The 17,632-nt window shown below is 33.8% G+C and overlaps 1 protein-coding gene across 2 annotated transcripts in view; it reads right to left on the bottom strand.

Moving 5' to 3' along the window:
- LOC113516602 (serine proteinase stubble) overlaps positions 1-17,632 on the bottom strand; it is a 162,891-nt gene that overhangs the window by 79,207 nt on the left and 66,052 nt on the right. The window contains exon 3 of one of the 2 annotated variants that reach the window (XM_052898881.1): positions 204-302. In XM_052898881.1, the coding sequence (XP_052754841.1) occupies positions 204-302 (99 nt within the window). The remainder of the gene's footprint in view (positions 1-203; positions 303-17,632) is intronic. The other variant, XM_052898882.1, reaches the window with a different exon arrangement.

Raw genomic sequence — 17,632 nt, 5'->3', positions numbered from 1 at the left:
TTAAAATCGCTGCTCAATCGTAACAAAAACGCTGTGTGCTCGCTGCGTTTTAGCTGAGAGTCGACTGCGTTTTAGCTGCGTGCCCGCTGCGTTTTAGCTGCGTGCCCGCTGCGTTTTAGCTGCGTGCCTACTGCGTTTTTGCTACGTATCCGCTGCGTTTTTAGCGGATTCGAGCGGGGAAATAGTGCGCAAGTGATGCTTACTGTAAAATAGCTCACCGTTGCCCGCCCTGGGCGCGGGGAGGGCGGGCGTCGCTAGCGCTAGCAGCGCGATCGCCCACCACCATGTCATCACAACCACACCTGTGGACAAAATTACACATCTTTTATTACAAGGTTTCTCTATTCTAATTCAATAGAACTTAATGAAAATGTAAACAATCAAATTTTACACGACTGATTAAAAAGACAGTTTGATGATGTCCTGTATTAGTATACACAGAATAACGATTAATTGGTGTTTAAATTTTTTATCTGTGTGACTAGAATATGTAAGATCAAGAATAAGTATATAAGAAGAAGTTTCAAAGAAATAGATGAAAGAAATAGGAGAAAAAGAGATGGAAGAGATGAAAAATAGTCATTATATGATGCGTAGGGAAGAAGGTCATGTAGTAAGAAAGAGGTTACATACAAATATGAATGATTGTTAATGCAGAGGATGACCCAAAAAGAGATGGATGGACTGTGTGAAAGATAGCATGGCCAGAAAGGGAGTAATTAGTGAGATGACCGCAAATAGAGATGAATATAACGACAATCCCAAATAGATATGGAAAAAGAAAATGTTTGACTGATAATTTTAACAAAACTTGGTTACTCACTCTTAAATTCTAATGAAAAACTTTATACATAGTCGATGACTGACTTTTTTATGTAACTTGTAACAAGTAATTAATTATAAAGAGAGATAGAAAGAGTAATTACAAGCAAGCTAATGACCTATTTGATGAAAACAGATAACCATCGCTTAAAAAATAAATAAAAACAACGAATTACAAATTATATAATAAATAATTGTATTTATAACATATATACATGAATTTACAGGGTACAGAGGAATAACACCTGAGTCCTCAGGAATGGCAACGCATGAGGGGAATCATAGGCGAAACAGTGTACTCTGTTATGTCCATGGTACTGCTCATGTCTATAGGCGACGGTTACCACTTTCCATCAGGTGGGCCGTCAGCTTGTTTGCCATTCTAAGTTGTATAAAAAAATATATAATATATAACACTGAATTACAATTGATCATTTCATGTACCATACGAAATGCAATACTTATTATTTCTGACAACTTTAGAAATAATAATAAAGAAATAATATCCAGATCTACCGTCTCAAATAGTTTTCTCTAGAGAACGTCGCACTTAGCGGAGTAAAAATCTTAAAATTTCATACCACTTCTCTCTTAGTAATACGTGACTAAGCGACAACTGTACAGAGCTAATATTTTGTATGAATATTAGAAATACTCTCTGTATTAGATTCATTTAACTGGCATATATTTTTTATACTACTAAGGTGGTAAATGAAGATGCTGCCTATCTGTTGATAAACAGTTACCCTAGCCTATAGTGCCTAATACACCAAGGGTATCATGTGCATATTGCCCACCTTAAAGAAACCTTACACTCTTTTTGAAGGATCCTATATTGCAATCTCTACATATTCTTATAGGCATCGTCATTTTTATTCTAATCAGATGACTTATTCTTATTATCGCATATTTGGAGTTTAAAGTGCGTTCATAACTAAGTGTGACAATTATCGGCCAATTTTTAAAAACAGTGGGTTTTTATAGAAATTTTCTCATGCGAATGCATGCGACAGGCTGAATGAACTCAGATTTCCCCTATAGATGACAGTATGTTTTTTTTTTAAAAAAAGGGCATATTAAAGTTCTTTCAGGGTCGACAACGCGTTCATTATTCAGGTGTTCATAAGCTACAGTAACTTGTTTGCCGCTTTGGTGGTATAAAACAAAATTGAAAAATTTTCAATATTTTTAAAACGTTATTCATACGACAATATTTTTATTAAGCTATCACTGAAAACTTGAACATTGATGTCAAAAATGTATTTGAAAAATTATGAAGCAAAATATTTTTTTATACGACTTACTACAAACAAGCTGACCTGATGGAAAGTGGTTACCGTCGCCTATAGACATGAGCAGTACCATGGACATAACAGAGTATACGGTTTCGCCCATGATACCCCCTATGCGTTGCCATCCCTGCCATACCCAAGCAATCGACTTTTGTACAAAGTCTCCCTCTAGTTATGTTTCTCAATTACATCATCAATTCCGAACCGATTTTAATATAAGTTCGAGCACGTCGAAGGGACTTTTTCTATGTCACGTTGAGAATAATTCAGCTAACAAAACAGGCTCCTCTTCCACTGGCATTGACTCTGATCAACATTGTCATGAACCAGTATCCGGACTTGGATATATTAACTTGTCAACTTGTCGAGTTTCGTAAAATGACAATAAATCATTTGGAAAGTGTCCAGTAATTAAATTTTATTATGTTTTATATATTGTGATCGCTAAGGGAGCGAATTGGGAAACTGTCATTCTCTCTTAATTGGTAAATATAGTAAATAAATATATTTATAACAGGTAGTATCTGCTACTCGTAATTTATATTACTCGTAATTTTGTAACGGTTGACACACCCATTTTATGCCAAGCAAAATCATTTACTGTTTCGAAATAAAATCTACTTCTAAATACATGGCGGTCAAAATTCATAGTATATGTTAATAATGGCCGGAAATGTTTTGATAAATATATTTTAAAGTTACTGTTCGATGTTACCATTATTTTTCTTAATCATATTTTTTTTTAATAAGCATTTTATATATTCAATGATTTACAACAGTATCAATATTAATTCATATCTAATTGTTTTGTCACGTCTGACGATGTTATATTTTGCAGAGTAAAATGTGACTAAATAATTTGCTTTGACAAAGAAAGAAGTCACAAAATAGTAAGTTTCATATATTACTTATATCTATAAAATTATTATAAATTTCTAATTTACTAACAGATTAAATATATATACATATATATTTCTGCCCTTTTCCCATATCTATTTAGAATCAGCGTAAAATGTTTTCTTCTATTCATCTTTATTTATAGTCACTTGACTAGTCACTCCCTTTCTGGCCATGTCATTTACAATATTCTATGGTAAACAATATTTTAAAAATGTATCAAATAAATGATAAATTGCACCAAAGTATCGTTAAACTAATTTACAGGCCTCTAAATATTATTTTATGCAAAATAAATTAAATATGATCGCAATAAATGTTCGGTGAAGATTTATTCCCATGCATACACTTTTGCTGGCCCAATTCCGATGTGTATTAGGTCGTGAGGCTATTAAGTGGCCGATAAGCGAGAAAGCTCTCACGTAATGTCTGTAGTACACTGACCGTAATAAATTATATCATTTATACATATATTAATTAATTTTTTTTAGAAATGTATAGAAGAATTGGCATTTTTTTGTACGTGTTTATATTTCTTATCTATACTTGTAAAATCGTTTGTTCTGACTATCAAATTACAGCCAAAACTAATACATTAAAAATGTATTCAAAACTGTATAATATAGATAGAATATAATAAGCGATTACCGTCTGGTTGCAACATAGAATGAGGCACCCCTTCCTTTCCTGTGGATGTTGTAAAAGGCGACTTAGGGAGCTTAATAGTTGAGGGATGGACAGTAGCGTCCCTCTTAAAACATCACCAAAGACTAACTGCGGTTGCCAATCTGCCTGTCAAGTATTGAAGCTATCGCCAAACCCCTGAAAAAGCCTATACTCAACTGTAGATAGTACTCGTAAATAGCTGATAATATGATGGTGTATTTTAATCTACACTAATAATATAATGAGGTAAGACTTGTAAATTTGGAAGTTCGAAGGAGGTAACCCTTATGGGGAATGCCTATGTTCAGCAACGGACCATTAACAGCTGATATGGTAAGAAGCGACAAACATCTTAAAATTAAAAGCATTTGATATTATTGAAATAGAAAACTATTGCTAAATAAAATACCACAAAAGATAACCCATTAGATTATATAGATAGAGCGTCCCCATAAAAATGTTTCGAGAAAAGCGGGTCAACTTTTCCATACAATTTTTTCATTCAAGATTCCTTTTTATCATTATTTTGTCTTATAAATTCTACACCTTTTTATTGCGCATAAACTAATTTTATTTATTAAGTAATAAAATATAGATACGTCAAGATACATTGTGTGCGTAAGTATATAATACATTAATAAAAAAAACGAGTCAGCTAATCTGTAGTCATTTTATTTATTAATTAGCTGATAAAAGTTGACCCGATCGTTTGAGGCTCAATGCTCTATCTACATAATCTAAGAGGATATGTATAAGAAGATATTATGCTTGTGCGTGTGCGTGTGCGTGTGCGTGTGCGTGTGCGTGTGCGTGTGTGTGCGCGTCTGCGCGTATGTGTGTGTGTGTGTGCGCGTCTGCGCGTATGTGTGTGTGTGTGCGTGCGCGCGCGCCTGTGTGTGCGTGTGCGTGCGTGCGTGCGTGCGTGCGTGCGTGCGTGCGTGCGTGCGTGCGTGCGTGCGTGCGTGCGTGCGTGTGTGTGTGTGTGTGTGTGTGTGTGTGTGTGTGTGAATGTGAAAGCATATAAATAAAGATATCTAAACTCAATATCCGGAGCGATTTCTCATTATACATAACGTACAGTAGCGAGCAGTCTTAAACAATAAAAATGTTTCGTGACGCTATTTACAACGCGAAAATCTGCCATCACAATTTACATGCAGTATAAAATGACATTTCAGTGGAAATAAAAGTTGAAAATTGCTTCCGAACGTCTTTGCCTCGAAATTGTATTTTAGCTGTGACGGAATAAAATCTCATTTCGAAATGGATAAAGTTTGCAAACACGAAACAACTATCAAAACGTCATTACTACGAACTTTGTCTAGGAAATGCTAGCGCATGAAAGCACGAATAATCGGTTATATTTGAAAATCGTTTTGATTTAGTTGCAACTTTAGTAACTTTGTCGATTTTGCATAATCGTAGCAGAATTTTTATGAACGATTAATTCTTACTAACAAGAAGAGTTATTTATACTGTGCTAACATTATAAATATAATTAGACAATAGATAGTATTTTTTTTTGGATGATAATGGAATGGTAACCTTACCCGCGCTATCGGTATACACCGGTGGGGCACCATTGAGGGATGATAGGTGAGGATGAAGGAGGCCAGTTAGCCTCGTGACGAATTCAACAAGAATTGTTCACGAATTTTTGAAGAAAGGGAACCACGGTCGACCTAATAGGGCATATTGCTAGCAATAGGGCTGTCAAACTCTATTGCTAACAATCCCTTTCCCTCCACAATAGATAGATTGTTATGACGTATATTGTAAATGTATTAGTGAGTTTGTTTGTTTATTACCTCTCAGTATTATAATGGTTTAAACGATCACTATGAAATTTGGTATACAGCAGGTGTTATGTAAAATAGAGAACGATATAGGCTACTCTTTTCCCGGTTACTGAACCGAGTGACCTGGATATTCGGGTGAAGTTACAGGTAAAGGCTAGTGTTATTATAATAAAAGAAGAAAATACCTAAAAATTCGTCTATGTATAACGTCTATTGCTAAAATTAGGCTTCCCCCATACATTGTCTTAAGGAACAGTCGTGAACGAGCTGCATCCACTGATTCTCTACAATGCATTTAAGGTCGTCATTCCATCTAGTGGGTGGAGGGTCGTCCTACACTGCGTTTGCCCATACGGAATCACCACTCAAGAAAATTTCCTTTCCATCAATTGTCAGTTCTTAAAGCTATGTGACTAGCCTATTGCCACTTCATTGAAACTTTCATTGTTTATCCTTCGAGCTTTTGGTTCTTTTACGGAAATCCTCATATAAATAAATAAAATAAATACACTTTCACTTTAATAATATTAGGAAGGATAACAATATTTCACATAAAGTTTCAATATATCTTTTCATATCAAATAAAAGTGGATCAAACATCTATCAAAAGATTTTACCCAAAGCTTCAATATGCGTCAAAATTCATAGGCACGTATTCCAAGGAGGCTTAGTATATTTTCCAATACATTTTCCGAACCGAACCAATACACTTGCAAGTATATTTTCAACCGACTTCAAAAAAACGAGAAGGCTCTCAATTCGTTTGTATTTTTATTTATGTATTTTTTTAAATACCCCATAACTCTGTCATTTTGAAACCGATTTGGAAAATTCCTTTCTTATCTGAAAAGATAGACTTTCATAGAAAATTCATTAAAACCGGCGCGGTTGATTACTTGTAAAATTTTGAAATAATTTTTCCGAGATAAATCTTAAATTATATATTCGAATATTATAAACAGGATTTTTTGTTTGTTTATCATTATAAACTAAAATCAAAACAACCGATTTGAATAATTCTTTCACTTATAGAAAGCTATACCAACGAGCAATACAGACCATATATTATTTTCAAAAATTCTACCCGTACCCCGTAACCTGTGTGATACAGGGCCGAGTTGTTAGTCCATTATAAAATTATCAAATATATATATGAAAAAAAAGATAAAACATGCTGACTATATAATTCCTAATAGGTTAGTCAGAGGTATTTACCTATTTTCCTTGTATTGAACATAGCACACGATATGTCCACATTTCCCTGACCGTATCTGATACGAGTATTTCTGAAAGTAAACCCACTGGAGATGTGTAATATCTAATATTTATATATTTCTTCTGGACATTGATAACCACTCATTTGTTATATGTGGGATATGTATGTATGGGTGGAATATGGCGTAAATTTACAGGGTACAGAGGAATAACACCTGAGTCCTCAGGAATGGCAACGCATAGGGGGTATCATGGGTTAAAACAGTATACTCTGTTATGTCTCTGCTCATGTCTATAGGCGACGGTTACCACTTTCCATCAGGTGGGCCGTCAGCTTGTTTGCCATTCTAAGCTGTATAAAAAAAAACCAGTCGAATATTCATATTCATTATGAGTGGATTCTTTTTGATTTATATATTTATTTATATATATTCTTTACTGCACTTGAAAATTACATTGTTAATGCATTTATAAATATTGTGAGCAAGGGTGGACTTATGAGTATCTCTGACAGAGATCTCTTCCAGTCAACCCAATGCAGTTGGAAAGCATGTTGTTAGCGGGTAGCTGAAGTGCTACAACTATTAATATTTAGAGTACATATAAACATAAAAAAAAAAAACACTGGATCCAGATCCGGGTTCTTTTCGAAGTCGGTTCTAAATTGTTAATTTTTACAGTTCTACGTCAACATTTACGAGCGCTGGGTTTGGAATGCTGGTATCGGTTGAGAAGAACCCTTAAGAAACTCGATTTATTTTTTTTCTATTTATTTTAGTGATTTCTTTTAATTACATATAATAGCCGTTATATAATAGTTTCTTGCCTGTTTTTCTTGGCTGAAATTGCGTTCCGAATGGGTTGTAATGAAAAAATGACTTTTTTTTATACAACTTAAAATGGCAAACAAGCTGACGGCCCACCTGATGGAAAGTGATAACCGTCGCCTATAGACATGAGCAGTACCAAGGACATAACAGAGTATACTGTTTCGCCCATAATACCCCCTATGTGTTGCCATTCCTGAGGACTCAGGTGTTATTCCTCTGTATCCAATAAATTCACGCCATATCCCACCCTTCAAACCGAAACACAGTTATGCAAACACAACTGCTTCACGGTTGAAACACGAATGGGACAGAGGTACCCAAGCAATCGACTTTTGTACAAAGTCTCCCTCTGCTAATCTGACTATTCAAAAACGCTTAAATCCAAGTTTGCTTGAATAAAAATATTTCTTTTTTTTTTCTTCTAATTTAATTATAATTGTAACCGAGATATCAAGAACGTTATTCTACATAAGTGAATATTTAATATACAATAAAAAAAGAAAACCACCTGGAATGCGGTAATGATGAGCATGAACCAGACCATTGATACGTTAAATCTAAAGTGTAGTCAAATCGTACTTCGCATGGGACGTTAGGTGAAAGTTAGGGGACATATCATCAGTTACCAAGTGAAAGATATTGCTTTTACGAGTAACAAAACATCACTTAATCCATTTCCCTGTTTTGTAACAAGATTCATGACTACTTAACGTTGGCCCATAAAAGTGGTTTGTCGTGAGAGCGGACGGTTTTTAAGATAGTGAGGTGGTAAAACGCCCGTCTTAAACGCTCCAGAACGACAATTCCTGCTATTATTTATGACTGTAATATGTATTTATACTTATTGTTTATATATATTTAATATATATAAATATAATTATATATAAATGTAAACAGATACATTTGACAAAGGTATCTACTTATATTTAAATCTACTAAATGTACACAAATATAATTATGTGTGTATAAGCATTTAATGATTGATATGATGATGGTGATGATGATGATGATTATACAGATAGATACATTTTTAACTATTTACCCATATTTATTTTCAATATTTTACGCAGAATTATTTTATATATTTTTTTTTTATATACAACTTAGAATGACAAACAAGCTGACGGCCAACCTAATGGAAAGTGGTAACCGTTGCCTATAGACATGAACAGTACTATGGACATAACAGAGTATACTGTTTCGCCCATGGTACCCCCCATGCGTTGCCATTCCTGAGGACTCAGGTGTTATTCCCCTGTACCCTGTAAATTCACGCCATATCCCACCCTTCAAACCGAAACTCAGCCATACAAACACAGCTACTTTACGGTTGAAACACGGTTTTGTACAAAGTCTCCCTCTGATGTATTTTGTCAAAGGTTAACTGGAAGATAATGTTAAATACATTAATTCCGTTTTTTGAATCATACATTTTTGGAAATGACAATCCTTACTAGTATTACAAATGTGAAAGTGAGTTTGTGTGTTTGTAGCCTCTTAGCACCTCAATGGCTTAACCAATTACTAAGAAATCTGGTGTACACAAACTATATGAGATGGTGAAAGTTACAGGCTACTTTGTACCCCGAATTGTTAGCGAATATATCCCGATTTGGGGGGGGAAAGGGATTGTTAGCAATGGAGTTTGACAGCCCCATTGCTAGCAATATGCCTTATTAGATTGACCTCCACGTGGTTCCCCCTGGAAACCATCGTGAACAATTCTTGTTGAATTCGTCACGATGGGCTAACTGACCTACTTCATCCTCACCTATCATCCTTCACTGGTGCCCCGCCGGTATATACCGATAGCACGGGTGGGGTTACCATTTCATTATTATCCATTAAATATATATATATATATATATATGATCGGGATATATATATATATATATATATATATATATATATATATATATATATATATATATATATATATATATATATATATATATATCCCGATCATCCGAAAGAAGTTGCTGGTAAAAGATTTACTATTCGTAATTTATTATTATACTATATGTTATACTAGCAAGTAAATTAATATTAAAATTACACTTTTGAAGGCAATGAGGCATCTTTCATAGATAAATTTCTGAACCACTATAGGAATAGAGCTTTAAAAATGTTGTCCAAAGCATCTATTGGTAAATTTAAACTTTCTTTCTTTCGAGGGTTTACCTAAATATTATAAGGTTTCTTTAGAATTGGCAACGCATTCATATAGTGCTGTAGGCGTTATCAAAATTTTATATTTCTTATATAGTCTTGAGAGAACAGTCAATCAGGTTTTTTCATGCATGATAATGGAATGGTAATCCTGCCTGCGCTATCGGTATACACTGGCGGGGCACCAGTGTGGGATGATAAGTGAGGATGAAGCAGGTCAGTTAGTCCATCGTGACGAATCTAACAATAAATCAATCACAATGATTTCTAGGGGTAACGACGAGGAGGTCGACCTGACAGTGTATATTGCTAGCAATGGGCTACCAATCCTCGTTATTAACAACCCTTCCCCTCAGTGAATCAGATTTGATATTTTTATATAACTATCGTGATCTCTCTGTAAATGTATCAAACGAGTAAAACACTTTATGGTGGTCCTTATCGCCATTTTAAGGGCCTTCACTCATACGTATGTACTTACATCGTAAACTGATCTATCTGTCAATAGAACTTTTATTGGGAGAGAGTCGGACCGTGTCCCTCCCATCATGCCCTCCCGCCGTCGTGTCACCGTCGTAGATAAATTTTCGTCTCTCACAGGAATTTTTATTAAAAACGCTTTTTGTAAAGCGATTACTTATCATTCAAAAATGGAAAGTAAATTTTATATCTACTTTATACCATTATATGGTGACTTATTTAGATATTAATAATATTATTATACCATAAAAGAACTGGCATAATAAGCAAGCTGAAGTGGCAATGGGCTGGTCACATAACTCGAAGAACCGATAACCGGTGAAAAAGAAAGATTAGTTCGAGTTAATTTGGTAAGAAAATTGAAAAATTTTCTATACGATGATTGCGTACATATACAATAATATGTACAGAATGGAAATCTAAAGCCATTTTATCACTAGTATGTATGTATCATTTTACCCCCCCCCCCCCCTTCAATATCGGTATGCACTGCAGGATCACGAGTGAGTATTGATACATGGGGATGAAAGCAGGTTAGTTAACTCATAATGATGAATTCCACAAGAATTGATAAAAGGCTTTTAAAAGAAGGCGATTGGAATAAACTGAAATGGTATATTGCTGGCAATGGGACTGTTCTTCATTTAAAGTTCATTATAATTATGTCAAGATCTTCATTAGTAACAATCATTTACACCAGTATGTTGTAATTCACTAAGAAATTAAACCACAAAGCACTGATACAAAATAAGGAAAGTTCGAAATTTAAATCTATAGTCGCTTAGCGAGCATAGTAATTGGGGGTAATAAGAGAGAACAACATATGCAGTATTATGACGTTAATGAATTGATGTAGTAACACTTAGTAACATAACAATATATTAATTACTTCTTGTTAACAAAGCAATATTGTAAAGATCAATAGTTATTATGGTCTCATATTACTGTGAGAATCCTTACTAATAATAATTGTATAATTAAATATTGTGAAGAAGCGTGTCCCACAAAATACCAACTTCAATTATGACAAAATCAGTTATTTATATCTAAAAATAATTCCACTAAACCAATTTTGATAAAATTTCTATAGGACCAAACTGTAAGAATGCCTATTTTTAGTTAAAGACCTAAAGTTCTAAAGCAATTTAAGAAAAGACTTTTTTAAATTGTAAAGCAATTGTCCTGACGGAGTTATGAGGATAAAAAACATAAAAAAATACAACCGAATTGAGAAGCTCCTTCTTTTTAAGTTGGTTGAAAAGTAAGTTTGTTTATTACTTTTTAACGTCTTAACGGCTTAGCCGATCACAATGAAATTTGGTATATGCATACTACGTGTATAGAGAAGAATATAGGCTACTTTTTATCTGGGTCAGTAAACATATCGCACAGACGAATTCGCGGGTAAAAGCTAGTAGTTTTATATTTAGGTAGATACCTCTTTATTACCAACAATAATAATTATTACATTCACAGAAACAACAACAGTATTTTTTGCTTATTATTGGAGATGTCTCAGCTGTTGCCATATATATAGTAGAAATGAGCAGTATCGGTAACACCTCGTTATCTATATATTCAGTTCTTCTGAATATATACGGCGTAGAAAAAGGCTATCACCCATTTTAATAGCGCCCATGTTAATCAAATATCCACATTTATTTCAAACAGGTTTCTACATTTCAATATAATATATATTAGATAATCGATATTTAATATATCCGTTACTGACAAATATATATTTATTATAACTACAATATACAGGTATTGCTATATATTGCTTACCTCTACTATACAGCGCTGGTTTTTAGGCAACCCCTTAATTTGAGCATACACGCTGATTGTCAATACTTACATTTCGGATATGAGACTTAATATTTTGAATAAAAATAAAAAAAAAAAACTGAAATTTAAAATTAAAATTGAACATATTCCAAATACAAAATTCAAAGAGCGAATTACAAATACCTTGTCATAATCAAAAGTGACAGTGTCGTTGTGAGCACTAATTTATAATATAAAAAAAAAATTTCATAGACTAATAATACACATTGTTAACGATAAAGACCGATAATGATTATATTCTCTAACATTATCGTGAAAATTTAATATAGAAGAGAAACTTGTTTAACACCCTTATTAAATACGGTACACCTGAGTTAATAAAGCTAGACGCTTCTAAGGGTGTGGCTAAGTAAAAAGTTGACGGCTGAGTGGTTCGTAGAAATATTAGATTCTATAACTGACAAAGTGACTTTTTTATTATGATTGGATGTTTGGCAACTACTTATATATCTATTCTACGAGGTATACAAAGAGAACGAAATATTTATAAGGACAGATCGAAATGGAATGAAATAATGAAGATATAAATAAGATTTATCGTTCACAGTGACCTGCTTCGACTTATATTTCTACCTATTTTGCATGTGTAGCAATATAAATTAAGTAAAAAGGAACCCCAGAAAACTGTGAAAGAATTTTTAAAATCAGTTGTTTTTAAATTTTGTTTTTTTTATTTATAAATAAAAACTCTAATCTTTATAATATTAGTTTAAACAAAAGAGAACGACTCATTAACATATCAATTAATATTTAAAAGTAAGTTTTATATAATCTAAAATGTATATTCTATTTTTTTTAATTATATTAAGTTACCATGAATTCTGTATATGTATAATATACAAAAACTTACTAATATCATAGATGAGGAAGTTTGGATGTTTGTTACTCACTGTATTCAATACACAGACCAAAACTGATATTTATTATTCTATTTCATGCGGGAAAAGTAACAAGAAACAGCTAGTAATTCTATAAATGTTAAACACCGAGTAAACATAATCAACGCTAATTAAAAACTCATCTAGTTTCCATCATTCTAGGTAATTTCAACTAGGCAGAGCTACACGAGTGACAGGTTTGACAAGCGTGCGAATTGATCATAAAGTTTTAACGATAATCTACAGTCGATGATGATGAGATGTCGAGACGAAATCGTATTACTTACGTTTATATATAGCTGTATATAAGTTTGTAAGTATTTTTTGATTAAACGGCTATTTTTACTGTATATCCTATTTTTTACACACACTGCAATTTCAATCGTGAACACATGCACTATAAAACACACACACACTCGCATACACACGCGTACGCATAATCACACAACACACACACTCATACCACTCACGTATGTATTATAAGTTTCACAAATACATTAAATTGAAAATATTTGAATTTAGAACCTATAGATCGCAGAACAAAAAGGCTGTTCTAAATTATATACATATAGATTTTACTCGGAAAAGAGTTATTTTTTGGCCCACAAAAAAAAAACTGGTGGCTACATTCGTCATAAAATGAAATGAGGCTAACACAGTTCTAAACCCTATAGACCAAAAATAAATTTAACATATTGTTAACCTTTTAGAACTTTTCAGACTTACCTTTATAAATACCGTATTATTAATTTTGATATCATCCAGTTAATTTCGTGGAATTTTATATTATAGAAACAATTCAACTAAAGTCCAAATAATCTCTTTTCAGCTAAAATAATATATTTACTACATCTATGTAAATTTATATCATGAACAACTTCGAATAGAAAACAAAAGAAAAAATAAGGTTATCAAACCGTAATAGAAAAAATTCCAAAAGTCCATCGCATCGCACATAAATACAAATATCCATAACGTAACGGAATGCAGCATCTCGAGCGTTACATAAATCTTTCTACACTTAATTGCTACTCATTCATCAAGTGAAAATATACTTTCATTCGTGAAAACAAAGTGGAAAATCGGAAACAGCGTCAGCGACGTACGACGGCAAATTAAGCGTGCCATTAGCGATTAACCGTTGGCGAAATTGTTAGACTATGGCCGTCACTTATCCTCTCCATACAATGTTTAGTTCCACTAATTCAGTTAGGCTTGGGTAATATGTACGATATCGATGTTAAAATCCTATATATAGATATCATAATAATTATATATTTGAATGGAATCTATGATACCTTTGATGCCCATCCACACGACCCATACCAGGTTTCAAGTAGTCCATCAGATCCAAAACATATATTTAACTTAAAAAAAAAAGGTCATCATCACAAATTTTTAGTTATATTTCTTATTTTCTTTATTATATTCTTTACATAATGTTGCCGGGCATGTATTGATTCCCTGCACATTTCCATATAATCCGATATCTATGTATTTATTTCTTTAATACGTATTCAATTTATATATTTTTTATACAACTTAGAATGGCAAACAAGCTGACGGTCCACCTAATTGAAAGTGGTAATCGTCGCCTATAGACATGAGCAGTACCATGGACATAAAGAGTATACTGTTTCGCCCATGATACCCCCCATGCGTTGCCATTCCTGAGGACTCAGGTGTTATTCCTCTATACCCTGTAAATTCACGTCATATCCCACCCTTCAAACTGAAACACAGCCATGCAAACACAACTATAGATATTATTTATTTATTATATAGTTATTCAGTATGGAGCCAATATATAGATATTGTCACAGTATATAACATAGTATCGCCCATCACTAGACTCAGTTCAATGCATGTTTAAATGATTCAAAAACGAAAGTAGTGCTAATTTTCTTTATTATAATAACACAGCACGCGAAAGTAGGACTTACTACTATTACGATTAGTTAGAAACTCAAAATGTTCTTTGAAATAATATGAGTTATCGTACTGCGTTTAAATTGAATGGTGTAATCAAGGGAATGAGCTGTGGAATTGTTTTCATATACGAGTTTGTGACCAAGAAAGGCCTCGTCAACCCTTATATCTGGGGGAAAGGGATTATTAGTAATGCAGAGTAACAGTCGAATTACTATCAGGTCGATCTCCACGTGCTCCCCTCTGGAAACTTTCTTGTTGAATTCCAAGTGTATTCATCACAATAGGCTAACTGGCCTGGCTTTTTATTCTCACCTGTCATCCCTCACTGGTGACCCCGCCAGCGTATACCGATAGTGCAGACGGTGTTACGATTACATTACCATCCATTAAAAAAAAGCCTTTTACTTAACTTGTGTTATAAAAACAAAAACATGTAAAATAAGAAAATCCGTAAATTGACTAATTTTTTTTTTTCACTATAATAAGGCGAAGGCGTTAATTCTGAATTCAACTTTATGATTTATTTCTACAATCGATTGGATTTACTCCCATGTTGTTTCCTTCATCATTATATCAGCCGTTACCTTTCTACTACTCTCATACTGCTGAATAGGTCTCCCTCTATTAAGGGTTTTGATAGTAGTTGCTTGGCAGGCAGGTTAATAACCGCAGTTAGGTTTTGGTGATGTTTTAAAAGGGACGCTGCTGCCCATCCCTCAACCGTTAAATCCCCTTAGTCGCCTCTTACAACACCCATGGGAAAGGAAGAGGTTGCCCGTTCTATGCCGAAACCACACGGCAACGTTGTTTGCTTAGTTATTCCTATATATCCCCATTATAATTTTATGATATTTGATGCTGGAGTTAGCAGAGTAAAAGAACTGCTTGTTGCGAAGCAAATTCGAATTGTAGTAACACGATCCGCACTTTAAATTCAAATATTTTTAACATAAATATCATTCTTTTCTGTTTTTTTTTTAATGATTAAGAAACACCGACAGCCCCTCTTTGGAATCAACTTCCAGCAGCAGTATTTACGAACCGATACGACATTATAACTTTCAAGGAAAGAGCATATTCCTTTTTAAAAGGCTGGCAACACCTTAGTCGCATATCATCAGGTGAGCCGTATGCTCGTTTACTCTCTGTTAGTCATTTATTAGCATGTATATGTTTGTTTACAACTGAGTCGCTTTTTGCGAAACAGAATGGTATTTTTTTTTAATGGATGATTATAGAATGGTTACCTTGCCTGCACTATCGCTATACACTGGCTGGGCACTAGTGAGGGATGATTGGTGAGGATGAAAACACAGGTCAGTTGCCCATCATGACAAATTTAACGAAAAATTTGTCACGATGGTTTCCAGGGGGAACCGCATGGAGGTCGACCTGATATATACCCATACCCATATTGATAGCAACGGGGACTAACCTCCCATTACTAACAATTCCCCCAGCAGAATGGTATTAGATACTTATTTAAATTAATTTTCACGAAGAATACTTCTCAGAACATTCGAGATGTTTTTATTACAAACGATAGATTTTGATCCAAAAATAAAACAACTTCCGTACCTATTATTTACTACCAAATATTTATTTATCTCTCTATCACACCAAGAAAAAAGTCAACGACCTCTTTTTAGATAGATTTTCCATTCCAATCATTACATTGAACTAATATTAATGAAAGATGGAAAAACCCTGATATACCAAGTATACAACCATACAAAGAGTTGCATAAGACATGTGGTTAAGCTCATTGCTCATACAGTTTCGTAAATGGGAGCCGGACCTTAGATGATACATAATTTGAATGAAGGTAGCAAACATTTTATTTCACAACCGACTCCAAAAAGAAAGACAGAAAATACACAGAAGCAAACATAGTCATAGATTGTTATTTTACCAGAGGGAGACTTTATACAAAAGTCGATTGCTTGGGTACCTCTGTCCCATTCGTGTTTCAACCGTAAAGCAGTTGTGTCTGCATGGCTGTGTTTCGGTTTGAATGGTGGGATATGGCGTGAATTTACTGAATACAGAGGAATAACACCTGAGTCCTCAGAAATGGGAACGCATGGGGGGTATCATGGGCGAAACAGTATACTCTGTTATGTCCATGGTACTGCTCATGTCTATAGGCGACGGTTACCACTTTCCATCAGGTAGGCCGTCAGCTTGTTTGCCATTCTAAGAAGTATAAAAAAAATAGTTGCTGTTCTAAAACAGTTAATTTTATTTATTTATTATATGTATTGATTAATGAACATATTATGTATATATTTATATTAGTGTAAATCTATTATTATAATATACGTATATTATTAAGTATTATTTATAATTCCTCTATTCAATAATGCACCGCCTACTTATTTCTATATTACCATTCGACTGGTAGGAAACACCGTCCGATGTTAAGTCCGCCAAATGTAACACAATTTTACTGTGCATTCAAGTTAAATTTTTATTTATACAACTTAGAATGGCAAACAAGCTGAAGGCCCACCTGATGGAAAGTGGTAACCGTGGCCTATAGACATAAGCAGTACCATGGACATAACAGACTATACTGTTTCGCCCATGATACCCCCCCATGCGTTGCCATTCCTGAGGACTCAGGTGTTATTCCTCTGTACCCAGTAAATTCACGCCAAATAAATAAATAAAACTATCTTCTTTTAGAGGCCGCCTTAATAATAGCATTTGATGACTATTTTCACTAATAACGCCCCACGAACTGTCACTTCAAAAAATATCCGTGCAATTTGTATGTGATTCAAATTACCATATTATCTTATCAG

Source organism: Galleria mellonella, unplaced genomic scaffold (genome assembly GCF_026898425.1).
Source record: "Galleria mellonella isolate WM207_F2 unplaced genomic scaffold, CSIRO_AGI_GalMel_v1 utg54, whole genome shotgun sequence".
Lineage (NCBI taxonomy): Eukaryota > Metazoa > Arthropoda > Insecta > Lepidoptera > Pyralidae > Galleria > Galleria mellonella.
Note: the sequence above shows the minus strand (reverse complement) of the source record. Positions and strands in the feature narration are given on the sequence as shown.